General features: G+C 49.4%; 3 protein-coding genes across 6 annotated transcripts in view; 2 read left to right on the top strand and 1 right to left on the bottom strand.

Annotated features, from left to right (window-relative positions):
- The window catches only part of ACOX1 (acyl-CoA oxidase 1), a 20,681-nt gene extending 16,705 nt beyond the window's left edge, over positions 1–3,976 (bottom strand). For both annotated transcript variants that reach the window (XM_082492007.1, XM_082492006.1), the window contains exons 1-2: positions 3,823–3,976; positions 2,326–2,485 (exon numbers count right to left, since the gene is read on the bottom strand). In XM_082492007.1, coding sequence (XP_082348133.1) covers positions 2,326–2,485; positions 3,823–3,934 — 272 coding nt within the window. In that variant the 5' untranslated portion in view covers positions 3,935–3,976. The remainder of the gene's footprint in view (positions 1–2,325; positions 2,486–3,822) is intronic.
- TEN1 (TEN1 subunit of CST complex) lies at positions 3,958–8,811 on the top strand. Of its 3 annotated transcripts, none has more exons than XR_014269786.1 (5): positions 3,958–4,084; positions 5,958–6,064; positions 6,187–6,344; positions 7,674–7,887; positions 8,718–8,811. XR_014269786.1 is itself a non-coding variant. In XM_082492010.1 (4 exons), exons 2-4 carry the CDS (start codon positions 5,979–5,981, stop codon positions 7,808–7,810), a joined length of 381 nt encoding a protein of 126 aa, XP_082348136.1. In that variant the 5' UTR covers positions 3,958–4,084; positions 5,958–5,978; the 3' UTR covers positions 7,811–8,584. The 3 variants fall into 3 exon arrangements, 1 of the variants encoding a protein (XP_082348136.1); XR_014269787.1 differs by lacking the exon at positions 3,958–4,084 and adding an exon at positions 4,109–4,289; XM_082492010.1 differs by lacking the exon at positions 8,718–8,811 and having other exon boundaries at positions 7,674–8,584.
- On the top strand, positions 7,836–15,067 carry CDK3 (cyclin dependent kinase 3). Its single transcript, XM_082492008.1, has 8 exons — positions 7,836–7,887; positions 10,493–10,669; positions 11,642–11,719; positions 12,100–12,220; positions 12,744–12,914; positions 13,345–13,446; positions 14,272–14,475; positions 14,875–15,067. The coding sequence occupies exons 2-8, from the start codon at positions 10,542–10,544 to the stop codon at positions 14,998–15,000; spliced, it is 930 nt and encodes a 309-aa protein (XP_082348134.1). The 5' UTR covers positions 7,836–7,887; positions 10,493–10,541; the 3' UTR covers positions 15,001–15,067.

Below are 15,067 nucleotides of genomic sequence, written 5' to 3'. Positions count from 1 at the left end.
AAACATGACGGAGGAGCATTCAGTTTGACAGGTCACAGCAGCAACAACTGTTTAAGCATATCTCCAGGGCAGCTGAAGGAAGAAGCATTTCTCCTTGCCTATTCATAAATGAAGCTATAAAGTTGGTCACTCGTGATACAAAGCTACCTAGTGAAGTTCTGGTAGCATACAAAAGCTACAGGAAAACAACCAGCTCAAAATTCTCAAAGTTGCATATGTAAATAAATCTGTCCCTGCTGTTTGGGGATAATCACAAGGCATGAGGGATTATTGGCAAAGTATCTTAAGCTTCCATATGTAAAAATCTGATGGTCAATCACAATAAATACAACTTGACATCTGAATCAAGGACTTCAATCTATTTCATAAACTTCATTCAAGGCATGTCACACCACCATATCCATTCAATTGTCCAGTTTGAAAAAAAAAAAAAAAAAAAAAAAAAACAAATAAGCCCAAACACAGTTTCTTCAGGTCAGCTTTTACACAAGTGAAGTCCCTCCTAGTTAGCACCGACTAGCATGTTTGGATATGTGATAGAAATAAACTTGATTTTGCAAGTTGGGTGGAGTTTGCCAAGTTTAAAAAAAAAAAGTTTGACACTCAGCGGGTGAGAAAGTGGGGACAGATGTTAAAATGCAAGTGAAATCAAAGTATGAAAAAATAATCCTTTTCTTTCTCAACATCCTCCCTTGCAAACACCAGACACAGTAAAGAATTCAAATCAAGAATATTAACAGTATACAGTTCTTAGAGGAAACACTTGTAGGCAAGTGTTCTTCTACATGTTATTACAGAAGACACTGGAAAATACAGTCAGTCTGCAGTAATTGCAATTACCATTTGAAATCCTGAGTGTCTGCAATTAGAATTGACTGACAAAGAGTTAAGCCTTCCTCATTGTTTCAGCTGATTTTGGATCATGAATTCTGGCTAGTCACACCTGACTGTTCATATCACACAAGATATGGACGTATTTTGTTCCTATATGAAATATAGCTTTCATCCATTTAAGATGGATGAATTGCTGACTCCTAAATAAGTTTATGGAAAGACAAAACTAGAATCTATGAGTTGACTACTTCAAAATAGTCCTGTTTTCATAAAATATTGCCAGTAATGCTACCAAAAGACAGCATTTACATTGCAAACTTCATTGAAATTTGCCAGCTGGTATACTGGATAGTCTTCTCTGAATTTTCACCATAAAAATAATTAAAGGAACTTCCCTATCACCTCCAATAATCCTTGTGTAGGAAAAATTAATGATTAACTTTTGCCATGCAGTACTTGAATAACCTAACACAGTCACTGAACTTTTTTCTTGTCATCATTGTCTGCCAATGCCAATTTTCAAAAGAACATATACATTACTTCCACTAGAAATTTCATGACATAGGTCAGTGTAGACCAATTTCTTTGAAATTAAAACTATGGCAGACAAGATGATTTCAACTAACTAGTCCCAGTATTCACACCCTGAGGCCAATGACAGTTTTTCTACAAATCCAGTCAGAGTGTCCACGCTTGTGATTCTACCAGTGCATTATTTAATGTGCCAGAGGATATATTCATGGTATTATGTCCAGATTTCTACAGCTGTGCAGTGCCTCTGTTAAGCAGTTTCTGTTTGATTATATCAGAATGAGTTAAATAGAACCAAGGGGACAAATACATCAAATCAGGAACTAAGCTCCCTGCAAGCTGGAAGGAACGGAACTCAGATGCAAAGACAGTTTTATTTTTATTAACTTAATCCAAGGGTAATAACATCAGATAACCAAAAGGTCACATACAATAAAAAGCCTCTAGGTCAAAGGGAACCACTATAGCACCAGGAGCTTGGAGGAAGGAGAGAGGACAGACAGTTATAAACAAGAATTTAAGCACTATATTGGAACATTTTCAAGTATGCCTGTAATGCAACTTTATTAGGTCTAAGTGCAAAGTGAAGTAATCAGCTTTAAGATATTTCATTAGATACTGAAACCACATCAGATCTATTCAGATTCAAAAATATTTCAGTATATTTTTTTATTCCCTTTTGGAAAAAAAAAAAAGACTACAAGTCCCATTTTTTACTTTCTACACCATATATAATAAAAAGGGTGCAAATATTAATGGTGCATTTCTAGTCAAAAATCTAAGAAAACACAATATTCAGGTAATCAGAGTTTCACCTGAAATTCACTGAAGCCAAGACTTCAGTGGGCTTTCATACATGTCTAGCTTCCCTTGGACAGCAAACATAGAAAAAAAGCACAACTCGAACATCTTTGGTGATGATCAAAGTGCACATAAGAAGCAAACTCTACAGCTAGGTACCTTTTAAACCAGTAGATCTCCTCTGGATCTGCAATTCCATATTCTCTTAACTTCATCACCATCAGAGAGCTCTTCCTGATGGCTTGCTCATAGCGTTGGCTACGGGACAGGAAGTTCAAATCCTCGTGCTGGAAGTCAGGGTCATTAATAACTAAGGCCTCTGGGGACAGAAGAGAGGAAGAAAACAAACTCAGTTTCCACAAACCTCAACAGACAGAAGATGAGAAATGATTCCACATTTCACTTGCTGTACCTTAAGTTATAGATATCAGAAAATTAAAAATAAAATTAAAAGTTAATGAGATCAGAAAGATGTCAAAGCTCTTGGAGAGAGGGACTCTAGCAACAGGGCACTCTCCCATTCCTCGTATAAACCACATTTTAAGTTTGGAGCACTCTGGACTTGGCAGGAGGTTAATTCAGTGACGTAAGACCTGCAGGCCCCTCAATAACAATCTTAAATCCTCAAAGCCATCATTACTGCTGGATCAGACTGCCTCATGAACTTTGATCCCCATACAACTCTTTGCAGAAAGGCACAGCTGTTATTCCCACTATGCCAAATGGAAACCAAGGTACCCAGAGGCCACTGACTTTCCATGTCCCCTTTGGCACACAAATTACACAACACCAGGCTCTGACAGTCCCATCCCAGCGCAGGCTGGGAAAAGAAAGAAGATGGACGTATTTCATTAATCTCACATCGCACAGCAGTAGCAGGTGAGAAATAGGTCATATTTGTACCGTTGGGCGAGAGTGTAGTAGGAAGGAAAAAGGAGGGGAGAGGGACCAAGAGAAATGCCCATGGGAAGCTGCCTCTCACCCTCTGGAGGAAGGGGAAAAAGAGAGGTAAAAGCACATTGCTCTATCAGGGCCACCCCAAATCCTTTCTGTGAAGGGAAAAAGAGGGCAATCAGGGACGTAACACTGCTCCATTAGACAAACGATCCTTCCTTCAAGCAGCCCTCTCCACCCGCGAGCCCTCTCCTCACAGCTTTCCCCTCTCCCTGGAGTCTTCCCTCTCCCCAAAAGCTCCTCCCCGCGCCCTCCCTCCCTCCCGTAGCCTGCAAACCCTCTCTCCACAGCCCCCCCTCCCCACGGCCTCCTCCCCTCCCTGGGACTCCCTCTCCCCACAACTTCCTCCCTCGCCTCCCCCGGGGCTCCCTCCGCCACCCCGGTCTCCCTCTCCCCAGGGCGCTCCTCTTGGGTATCCCTCTCTCCCCTCCCCACACATCTCCCGTTTCCCTCTCCTAAAACCTCCTCCTCCCTCACAGCCTCCATCAAGCCCCCACCCCGGGCTGTCTCCCCCTCCTCACAGCCCCCGGACCCAGACAGATACACCACCCCACACACTCCCCCACCACACAGACAGACACACACAGACACACACTCCCCTCAGCGGGGAGCACCGGGGCGGGGCGGGGGGAGCTGGGGGGGGGGGGGGGGGGGGGAAGGGGCGGGGGGGGGAAGGGGCGGCCCGCCCGGGCCCTCCCTCACCGATCTCCTTGCGGCGGCGGGTACGCTCGGCTCCGCCGTCCAGGATGTGTGTGAGGAGCTCGGGCTGGAAGGTGGCGCCGGCGCGCTCCCTCCGCAGGTCCGCGTTCATCATCCTTCTGCTCTTCACCCTTGCCCCGGCAGCAGCTCCGGGTCCGCCACCGCCCGCACCGGCCTCCACTGAGCCACACCCCCTCCCACCCGCGCCTAAACGTCACCACGCCGCGACGCCCGCCCACGTGACCGCCTCCGGCAGGAAGCGGCGGTGAGAAGCGGGCCGGGCCGGTGTTAAATCGTGCTTAAAATTGTGCGGGGCAACGGGCGGCAGCTGGGGAGGGCGAACCGGACATCGTCACAGCGTGCTGTGAATCGCGCATTGAGCTGTGTCTGCAGCGAGCTGCCTCTGCGGGTCTTAAATCCCGCACTACAGGCCCAGAGCCTGCCGCGTCTGGGGGTGCCCTGGGAATTAGGTGGGCGTGTAGCGGTCTGCCATAAATTGTGCGTGAAACGGTCCACAAAATAGACACCGGATGTGTCGCAGCTGGCGCTAGGCGTGCATTAATATAGCGGGCTGCATTTGGCGCTCGGCATGTATTAAATAGCACGTTGAGAGTGCGTGTAACATGCTGTGTCTGCAGCCAATGATTTAATAATTAAATAAATAGTTCATGAAGTGCCCATGTAGCATGCTGCATTTGGTCATGCATTAGACACTGTGTTAGTGCACTGAACTTGCACATAATGTGCTCTGGGCCAGGTGTGCATTCAGTGTGCATGTAATGTGCTGTAGTTGAGGTTGCACATGCATTAAATAGCGCATGGAGTGGGCACATGGCATATCACAGTCGGGTTCTGTTAAAGAGCGCATTAAATGCACATGGAGCATCTTGCATTCCTGGCTGATCCCATCCTGCTGTGCAGCATGATTCAAGAACAAAACTAGAGCGATGCAGGATGGCCTTTGCCCCACTCGGGAGATGCAGAAAATTGAACCTGCTTTTGTAAGTCAGGGTTAAGTGAGGCAGAGATGCAGGGAGCTGCAGCAGGCACAGAGATGGATTTCCACCTCTGTTGCTGCTTGGTTGAGACCCTGCCAAAGGGGTTTCACAGCCCTGAGCAATGCATGGGGTAGGAAAGGGGCACCAAGCAGTAGGGCCACAGGGCTGCAGCTCAGTGTATCCCCACTGCTGCATAATGAGTGCTGGCAGTAGTGGATTTTGGCCTAAACCACGACAGTTCCCCAAACTTGTTGGGATGGCCCCACTTGTCTGAATTGCAGGACTCTCTGCTTGGGCAGCTCTTGGGGTCACCCCGAGCAGGGCAAGAAACCAGAGAGAAAAGCAGTAAATGAAGCATGGAAATGTGCCAAACACAGGCATCCTGCAAGGCAACTCAGAGGGAAAATGATGCCAAAAGAAACCACAGCCAACAGCCTGGCCGTGGCACTGGCTGGGCAGAATTAAAATCTCACTGAAGCTGCTCTGCATTCCTGCTTTTGTGTGCTTTGTGCTGTGGTTGGCCTGCCTGTGCCAGCCCTGCTCCACTGCTGGAGTTCCCAGGAAATCCCACCTGAATCTTGCCTTGGGGTGAATCATTCTCACTCATCACTGTTTCTAAACCCTACTAAAATACTGATGAAACCAGGCTGGCTTGTATCCAAGTAATTGTTCTCCAGCTGCGGGATCAGATATTGCGAGAATTTCTTATCGTACAGCATGAGAACAGACTCTGGATCATACCTTATATCGTGCTGCATGGCACCCCATCACCCCAGCAGCTGGGTCTTTTCCTGCATCTCAGTCCCTCACACTCCAAACTTCTCAATCACCATTTTTTTCCATTTCCTTCACCTTTCTCAACCCATCCATAGCCTGGGGGAGACCTGGAGGTTCTGGCGGGCTGCCTGTTGCTGTTCATGTTGGATGGCAGGGGGGGAAAGTAGCCCCTCTTTATGCCAGGGTGCCTGGAGCTTGGCATGTGCGCTGAGCTGCAAACAGGAGTCAGCAGGGAAGCTATGAAGCTCCTGCAGCCGCCTGGATGGGGGGCCCTGGGCAAGGAAGGAGTTTTGGGGCAATGTCATCTAGTGTCTGCATCAGGTACTGGGGTGGCATGAACTCAGATCTTTTGCTTTACTGCAGGCCCAACTGCAGGTGTGTGAGATGCTGCCAAGTGCTGGTGTCTATTACTTCCCGTGGGAGATCAACAGCTCAATCCCAGAGGGGGAGGCACTGAGGACGTTTGGCAGGTGAGAAGGGTACCCCGCTCTCCTTGCAGGCCAGGCCTTTCCTTCACTGGCTGAGCCCCCTCCCTTTGTTTGTAATTGTTGCATCTCTGCACTGCTGAGCTTCCCAAATCAATCATTCCCAGATTATGCAGCTACGACCTGGCCCGGTCCGAAGCCATTCTCACTGCTCAGCACAGCTCAGCTCAGTACCAGGTCTGTGTGGACACCAAGTTTGTGGAGCCGTTCCAAGCCCAGCTGGGATCTCGCTACATGGTCCTGGGAGAGGCCGAACACAGGGAAGGTAAATGCTCAGGAACCAGTACTCTTTGCTGCTGTTCATGGTTCATCAGCTCCTTCGTGGCTCCCTAGGTGCGTGGTGAGACACACTGTCAGTGAGGTTAGCATTGGCCAAGGCAGGCTCATCTCATGTGGCTGCCTCTGGTCACATTAGCGTGTGATTGAGGGCAGGAGCAGCATGTCTCTCCCCGTTGACCATGAAAAGAGCCACCCTTATCTTGGTGAAAATCCGGTGCTCTGACAGAGATTTCATTAGAAATAAGAAGTGCCTCAGCAGCATCGCTGAGCTTGCGAAACCTGTGCTAAAGCCCTCTGACATCATTGCCAGCCACCAAATCATCTTCCCTCCAAACATGGCTGATTGCAGCAATACCTCATTGCAGGCTGGGTTGGTCTTTGCCATCCTTGAAAGGCTCTAATTATATCCCTGCCCTCAGACACGGGGCGTGAGGAATGCAGGCAGGCTCTGTCACGCAGGGCACCCTGTTGTCCTTTCCTGTGGTGCCCTGAGTATTACTCCAGCTGCTCTGTGCTTTGCGTGGGAAGTTGATCTGGGCTGGGCCATGGGGTTGTGAAGCAAATCCCAAGTGTTGTCTTGGCCACACCGATAACAAGCATTTGCATTCCTGCCATTGAAGTCCTCGGTGGCATGTGGAAAGCCATCTGCACGTGGCATCTGGTGAGTGACCTGCTAAGTCACTGCTGCAAAATTACTTTAGAAAGACGTGTTATTTTGGTCATCACAGCTTAGGAGTGACTTGGCCCCATTTTGCAGGGGTGGAAGGGGAGCAGGCTGAGGTGGTGGCTGCATGACAAAGGTTTGGCCCCTTTTGTGCAGCGCCATATTACCATTTGAATGCCAGTGATGAACTCCTGGTTATAGTCATCATTGAGCCTCTTCTAAGCCCTCTGTTCTGTCCTCTTCTTGTCTGCACAGAGGCATTCAGAAATGAACTTAGACCCCCGATCCCTGATGCTTTTTAGACAGGGAAAACTAAACTTCATCCAGCCACGAAGTAGACAGATGTTGCACTGCAGGCACTGGCACCATGTCCTGCACTCAGTGTTCCCCAGTACAAGGAGAGTGCAGTGTCACTCACCAGTATTTTGTAGCCAACAGGACAGAGAGAAAGCGCGTCACTGAATTAACCTGCTCCTGGGGATGCTGTTCACGTTAGTGGAGGCACGTGGCCAGTCCGGTCTCCTGCAGATTCTTAGGCTATGGTTATTTGGCCAGGTAGAGCCATATGCTACCTGAGGGAACCTCTCTGTTTGCCTGTGAGCTGCTCCGTCTGGTTTTCTTTCTACAGAAACCTCCTGTTTATATTCCCAGGTGAGGGTCCTGTGGTAAAGGCACGAATATTGACCTGCGTGGAAGGGATGAATATGCCCTTGCTGGAACAAGCCATACAGGAGCAGAGGAAATACTTCCGTGAGAGGCAGGAGTGGATGGGAAACAGCACGTCCTGACAGCAGCTCTGAGACCAGCCATACACTAGTCCTTGCGCTGCCATTTGCAACAAATATGTTAAAAGTAGATTTAGAAGGTGGGTTTGCAACATACTGCTTTTTTTCTGTGGCATATAGCAAAGTAAAGTCACTAAGCAGGGAAACACTTGAAGGCTGTGAGACAGTTCGTAACTGTGGGTTGTCCATTCATGCCAGGTGTCATCACTGAAAATAGCTCTGGGAAGCAGGTTTGGTTTTGCTTAAAAGGGCAGCTAAGGAAAAGGTGCACTTGAGTTATACTGGTCCTTTTGTAATGCAAGGCTTGGAGCCATCAGAAAAAGGAAAAGTCTCCAAATTTTGAGTTAAGCAACTTACACACACACACACTACCAAAGCGCTGTGGGTTAACAGGCTTCTGGCAGATCGGAGGTAAAGGGCATTAGTGCAAAGTTCGTTAACCCTGTGTGGCTCTAGGTCCATGGTGCATGTATTTGGTGACTGTGACTAAGCTGTCACACAGGAACGTTCCTGGCAAAACACTCACATATCTGAACTGACCAACAAAGAAACAAGAAGAACAAAGAGTCACTATTTTCAGTAGCACCTGCCTCTTTGGGTTTTCAGGAGCTGGTGTCCAAGGGGAGGGATTGACTTTAGATCTAAAATAAATATTTGCAGTGCCCTGAGAACCACCACTTGACTTTCTTCCTTGACAAAACTAAGTTTAGGAGACCTTAAATCACTATTTTTTGAAGCATCTGTAGGTTTTGATTGATATTTTCCTAAATAAAGATGAAAAGAGAAGGCAGTCTGTCTTTTATTGATTAAAAACCTCTTTGTTGCTAAGCCTAATGCATTAGGCCCTGCTGAAACCCCATGGATGATGTAAGAAAATCTAGTGATATGCAATTTTCCTCCCTCTCCTTAGTACTGGGTGTGTAAGGAAGTGCTTGACTCTGAAAAAGTTGCAAGAAGAGGAGATGAAGTTACATCAGAACCACTCTGGTTTGAGGACATGGTACCAGGCCCACCTAGCAGAATTAAACCATCAACAAAAAAAGACAGAAAATCACTAACCTAAGATGAGAATAAAATGTTAGTGCACGAGAGAGAAGACTGGGACTGTGGTTTGCAGGGGAATTCAGCCTTTTCTGCTTTTTGCTCAAATTCTCTGGTGAAATGTTCAGAAAATAAGAACTGAAGCCCTACAATGCACGGCAGCAGATCAAAATGCAACAGTTATTGGCAAAGTCCCCTGTTACCAGCAGACTTGATTCCAGGGCCTGAGATGGCTCAAGAATTACAGTGCTTGCTATGATCTTTAATCATAGTTTAGCTTTATGTTTTTCTTCAACCAGTTATGGGAATCCAAAAGCCCTGCCTCAGCACATACTCTGCTCAGCCCAAGTCCAAAGCCATGATCTCAAGAGGCCAAATTTTAACCTGGTTTTGTAAGAGATGATGAGTCTGTCATGATGTGTTTATGTTTATACCTCATGTCCTGGCTGTACTCCTACCTTCCTCCCCATGCTTAAATTTTATCCAAATTGCCAGTTTTGCCAGGGAGCTGGGAATATCCAAGATGCCAGGACTGGGAATATCCAGAATACCAGGTTCCTGCAAGTGTTATGAAAAAAAAAAAAAAACAAAAAAACCAACATAAACACAACCACCCAGGAAGAGGAGAGCAAATTTAGTAATGACTCTGTATGGAGACGCAAGCTCAGACTCAACCTTCACAAGCCACCAGAGAACCCACACAGGAGTTTGCCATGGCCCTGTGCATCCCTCTTCAGCCATAGATCAACCGCACATTGGTTCTTTCAAACTGGCACAATCGGGATCAATTTAAAAAAGATTTTGAGTTGGTGGCTCAGCAATGGGCTAAATCAGTCTTTTTTAGGTCACCTAAAAGTTGGGGTCTGCACTGTGGGACCCATGGAACTGGTGGGCTGCTGTGTCTTGCTGTGCCCACCCTGAGACATGGAGCCCCTGAGCCCTCCAGAAGACAGTCCCTGTGGCTCTACCTTTCCTTGTGCCACGATGCACAATTCTTTTTTAACCTTGTTTTCTGTTGGCTGTCAAGTCAATGATTAATCCCCCTTCCCTCAAGGACATCTTCCAAAAGGCTGACCAAGCAGCACAGCCTACGGTGGGGAGGTTCAAGGGACAATTGCGCAAGACCCCAAACAAAAAAAAAAAACAAAACACCCCCCCCCCCCCCAAAAAAAAAAAAAAAGAAAAGAAGATATTTCTGTTGTGTTTGACCTGAGTATGTCCCAGGGAACCCCAACTACGCACCACATCCCCTTGACACCAGGCGCTGTACAGAGCTGCAGAGCTTCCCTTGGCCCTGTGCGGTCCCTGCTGCCTTTCCTGCAGGCCCAAAGCGCCTCTTCACATCTGTTTTGCTCAATTTTTTGCTTTAGCCAGCACACCGCACAACCTGGGTCGCCAGCAAGCAGTCCTGGGCGGTTGGTGCACAGCGTGTTTAGCTCTTTTGGTCTGCCCAAAGACCCCCCGACACCTCCTGGCAGCCCTGCCTGCCTGAGGCTGCCCCCATTCAAGGCAGGTCCCTGTGCTGAGGGAGCAGCAAAGGGGGACTCAGACCCCAAAAGCAGCTCAGGGGATGCACAGGGAGAGCAAACACCTTCCACACATTTGGCTTTTTTTCCCTCCCCCCCCTTCTTTTTTTCTCCTCAGAAAGTGGTACCAGCCACCCCTGCTGCCATCCTGAGGCTGAGGCAGCGCCATGGATGCCTTCCAGGAGGTGTTTCAGAAGCTGGAGAAGATCGGGGAGGGCACCTACGGCGTGGTGTACAAGGCTCGCAACAAGCGCACGGGGCAGCTGGTGGCCCTCAAGAAGATCCGCCTAGACTCGTGAGTGGGGCAAAGCCCTGGCCCTGGGGCTGCCATGGCCTGGCCCAGCCCTGTGCCCACCCAGCCCGCCATGGTGCCAGGCCGGCTGCCTCCTCAGTGCGGCAGCAATAGGGTGCTGAGGCAAGACAGGGGGAGAAGGCGGCGAATGGCTCCTCTGGGGCCAGCAGTGCCATCTGTGGGGAGATGGCCACCAGTTGAGCCCACCAGTACCCCAGCCCTGTCATGGGAGTGAGCAGGAGGGCCCTGAGCCCAGCCCAGTGTCCAAAATGATGTGAAAGGCTCAAAAAAGCCTGACATGAGGGGAAAAAAATGTCTGTATCGTCTCATGAAAGCAGCTAAGGCCTGACCTGGTGCTACCTGGCCCTGGCGCCATGGCCCCAGGCAGGGAGAAGTAGCCACCATTTTGGGAGGTGGCCTCTCCCTCAGGGCTGTGGTGGTGGGGCCTGGTGAGGCTCAGCCTCCCAGCAGGGCCAACTTCAACCCCTTCAGGGTGGGGACTGAGCAGATAAAAGCTTATTACTGTTCCCCTTGGTTGGCCCTGGACTGCCTCCATGATGAGGGGTGTCAATGTGGACCAGGGGCCATGGTGGTGGGACTGCACCCCATGGTGGCCCCTCAGGCCAGTGGAGGCAGTGGCCTGAGGGGCAAAGAGCTTTCACCTACCCACACCTCTGAAGAGCAAGGCATGGGCATTTAAACCTCCTTGTTGCTTCTCCGAAAGTACTCTCAGGTGCTCCCAAACAAGCTCTGCCCCAAGACTTGCACTGTCTAGGACACCCCCTCCCTCTCCACCACAGCTCCATTTCCCCTTGCCTCACCCCAGCCCACCCCACAAGCAATTCCATCCCAAACCCAGGCGTGCGGTGTGAGAGACCCTCTCCTGGGTAGGCGATGGGAAAGGGACACAGGACGCCGATGGGCTGCGGGATCCCACTGGGGGACAGGGTGCCATACAGCCTGTCTTTGCTGCAGGGAGACAGAGGGCGTCCCCAGCACTGCGATCCGAGAAATCTCACTGCTGAAGGAGCTGAAGCACCCCAATATAGTCAGGTAAGACCTGGATAAACCCTCCCTACCAGCTCATTGATGAGCCCCTGCTTAGGGAGCTCTGGCTACAGGCAGCAAGAGGGGTTTTCCTGTCCTTCCTTGACTGCACAGACAGGAGCAAAATGAACAGGAAAATGCAGGAATCACTTGCACTTCCCTAGTTTGCAGCAATAGCCCACAGCACTGCCACTTCACTCCAGCAACACAGGCTGGTCCAAGCTGCTGCTGCCCTATACTAGATGCTGGTTTTATATCTGCCTGCCTCTGCTCCAAAGGACTCACAAAGCAGAGGCATCTGTGGGAGGAGGGATGTTTGGGTATTTGCAAAGGTCTGGAGAAGGTGCTGAAAGGTACTAAAGGATGTGCTTGCATTTAATTTGCAGGCTCCTGGATGTGGTACACAGCCAGAAGAAGCTCTATCTGGTATTTGAGTATCTGAATCAGGACCTGAAGAAATACATGGACTCACCCCGAACAGGAGAGCTTCCTTTAAGCTTGGTCAAGGTACAGCGTGGAAAGAGTGCTAACAGGCAGGGCAGAGAGCGTGGGTCCCTGCTGCCTTCTGCTGGGCAGAGCCAGCACTGAGCTGCTCTTACCCAGGCTGCATCTGAAAGAGATTCATCCTTGGCTGGAGGCATTCATACTCTCAGTTCTCAAACATTTGAGCTGGGAAAACCTTGTGGCACATTTATTTCCCAGCTGTTTTCAGGCTCTCCAGTCCGTCTCACTGCAGAACAAACTGCTGTTAAGAGGACAACTGAGGGATCTATTGTTAATTGCCTTTGTGCAGAGTAATGGATGGGTGGAAGGGGCTGCCATTGCTTGGATTAGAGTCTCTCTGTCCCCATGTAGGGTGGTAACGGTTTGTGCGCGTCTCTGAGTAGTGGCCTGCAAACCTGGTGTTGCATTATAGCAAGATCTTTTTTCTCATTCAGGTCTATAAATGATCCAAAGTGTGTTGGTTCACACAATCCAGCCTTCAAAGTGGTTTCATCGTGGCCTTGTCTGAAATCTCTTCTCTCCTTAGAATTACCTTTTCCAGCTGCTGCAGGGTGTGAGTTTCTGCCACTCGCACAGAGTCATCCACAGGGACTTGAAGCCTCAGAACTTGCTGATTAATGAAGCAGGAGCAATCAAGCTGGCTGATTTTGGACTGGCAAGATCTTTTGGAGTCCCTCTGCGCACATACACTCACGAGGTATTGTTGAGACTCCTTGCCACCTGAGAGTGGGATACACAATCCATAGTTGGGTGAACAGCAGCAGCATCACAAGTTACTCATTCATAGCTGTGGCACAGCTGTGCCCAGGCACATGCTCTTAACCTAACCCACAGCTAAGGGGTTACCTCATTTCACCACAAAGTGTGCTGACTGCTTTTACCCTAGCTTACCTGCAGGCTGGGTTCCCACCGTCTCGGCATAGGGTATATTTATTTGTTCCAGTGTGTCCTGTTAAAGAATAATCTGTTAATCCCAATCTTGCTGTCACTAAGGTGTTTGTTAATTGAGCATGGCCGTGGCGCACTGATTTGTACAGTCGCTGCATTACAGCTGAGGAGAGAGGATCCCAGGCCTCTAGTTTCACCCAGGGAAACTAGACAAATCTTGTTTGTTGGTTCCTTACCAGGTGGTGACTCTGTGGTACCGAGCCCCTGAAATACTGCTGGGATGCAAATACTATTCAACTGCTGTGGACATCTGGAGCATCGGCTGCATCTTTGCAGAAATGGTAGAATGGGTTTAAATAGTCTCTTTAATAAGCAGGGAGGATGCAGCTGCAATGGGAAGTGGGGAAGGAGGGGCAAGATGCAGAACATCTGTGATACTGTGGTCCTACCCTGTGCTGGGGTGTGTATTATAGAAAGTCCACCCTGAGGGCTAGCTGATCCTTAGCTGTGGGCTCCAAAGGAAATCTGCCACTGTCGGGGGCCTGGGAGAAAGCAAAGAAGCCTCTGTAGTCCAGCTGCAGTCCCAGGTATATGGGAATGCAGTGCCTGTCCTTGTGGAAGGGGTAACTTCAGTCTTGTTGCTGAAGCATTTTGATCCTGGGAGGAGATGGCTCTCTTGCAGACGTCCCTGCAGTGGGCTGCAGAGAACTAGCACTTCATAGCAAGGCAAAGTCTCCTAGGGGTCCAGACTCCACTTTGAAGAGCTCTTGATATCCCTGCAGTGTAACAGTATGATCCTTAGCTCCCAAAGCCCCTGAGCTGCAGATCAGCAGAGCCTGGGCGAGTAGGCAGGGAGGGAGCTAGCCTGCAAGAGTGGGTGTTAGGACACTGGAGAACAAGAGGGATAAGGGACTAGCTGAAAGAGGGACAGCCTCAGGGGAGTATGGATCCATAGAAAGGAGCTGGAGACAAGCAGACAGCCACCCATGACTTTCCCAACCACTGCCTGGCAGAATCGCTGCATTGTAATTGCCCAGCTCTGTGCAGTTGTTTGCATCTGCGGGGACAAAGGGTCGCTTACAGTGGGAAACAGGGCACACAGCTGATGAAATGGTGGGAACTGGCCTTTTGGTTTTGGTTTTGTTTTTTTTTTTTTTTTTTCCCAGGTGACCAGGAAGCCCTTGTTTCCAGGGGACTCTGAGATCGATCAGCTCTTCCGGATCTTTCGCACCCTGGGCACTCCCACCGAGGTGACCTGGCCAGGAGTGACCCAGCTACCTGACTACAAGAGGGACTTTCCCCGGTGGGCAAGGAAGGAGATGAAGGATATAGTTCCCAACTTAGATCGAAATGGTAGAGACTTACTGGTGGTGAGTGAGAGCTCAGAACAAGACCCAGGGACAGACAGGACCTTTTCAAAGTTGGCAAAGAACAGGGATATTTGGGACTGATTTAGCCAGAAGTGCATTTAGCTGATCTGGCTCTGATACTCATCTCTGCCATTGCAGAAACACCGAGTCATTGAATAGGGCTCAGTCCTGGCTCTGAAGTGGGGCTGTCAGTGCAGGTTCCTCTAGGAAACCACTGCATCGAGGGCCCAGAAACCCTTCTAGCATAATCCCCATCGTAACTTCAGGTGTAGGTTACTCCTGAAGCCCAGCAAGGGGAAAAGGCAGGACCAACATCTGCATCTGGGCTCAGCCATGGGCAGGTCCAATTGATCATTTGTTTTTTAAAACACTAAACCTGCTGCGTTTTTCTCTTGGCAGCAATTGCTCCTGTACGATCCCAGCAGACGCATCTCAGCCAAGGCAGCCCTCAATCACCAGTACTTCGGCTGGAGAAGCCCTCGGAGCCCTGAAGAGCGACGTGCGCTACAGAGACACTGCAGATGAGAAGACACAGCTCTCCCCATGCACTTGCACCTCTGGGTAGCCGTGCAGATCTGATTTTGAGCACTGA

Source organism: Vanellus vanellus (genome assembly GCF_965231255.1).
Source record: "Vanellus vanellus genome assembly, chromosome: 17".
Classification (NCBI taxonomy): domain Eukaryota; kingdom Metazoa; phylum Chordata; class Aves; order Charadriiformes; family Charadriidae; genus Vanellus; species Vanellus vanellus.
Note: the sequence above shows the minus strand (reverse complement) of the source record. Positions and strands in the feature narration are given on the sequence as shown.

Coding starts and splice junctions, on each gene's coding strand:
- TEN1 (XM_082492010.1), top strand. CDS start 5,979: ATGCTGCCAAGTGCTGGTGTCTATTACTTCCCGTGGGAGATCAACAGC. Junction 6,065..6,186: donor GCACTGAGGACGTTTGGCAG/GTGAGAAGGGTA, acceptor AATCATTCCCAG/ATTATGCAGCTACGACCTGG. Junction 6,345..7,673: donor AGAGGCCGAACACAGGGAAG/GTAAATGCTCAG, acceptor TTATATTCCCAG/GTGAGGGTCCTGTGGTAAAG.
- CDK3 (XM_082492008.1), top strand. CDS start 10,542: ATGGATGCCTTCCAGGAGGTGTTTCAGAAGCTGGAGAAGATCGGGGAG. Junction 11,720..12,099: donor AAGCACCCCAATATAGTCAG/GTAAGACCTGGA, acceptor TTTAATTTGCAG/GCTCCTGGATGTGGTACACA. Junction 13,447..14,271: donor GCTGCATCTTTGCAGAAATG/GTAGAATGGGTT, acceptor TTTTTTTCCCAG/GTGACCAGGAAGCCCTTGTT.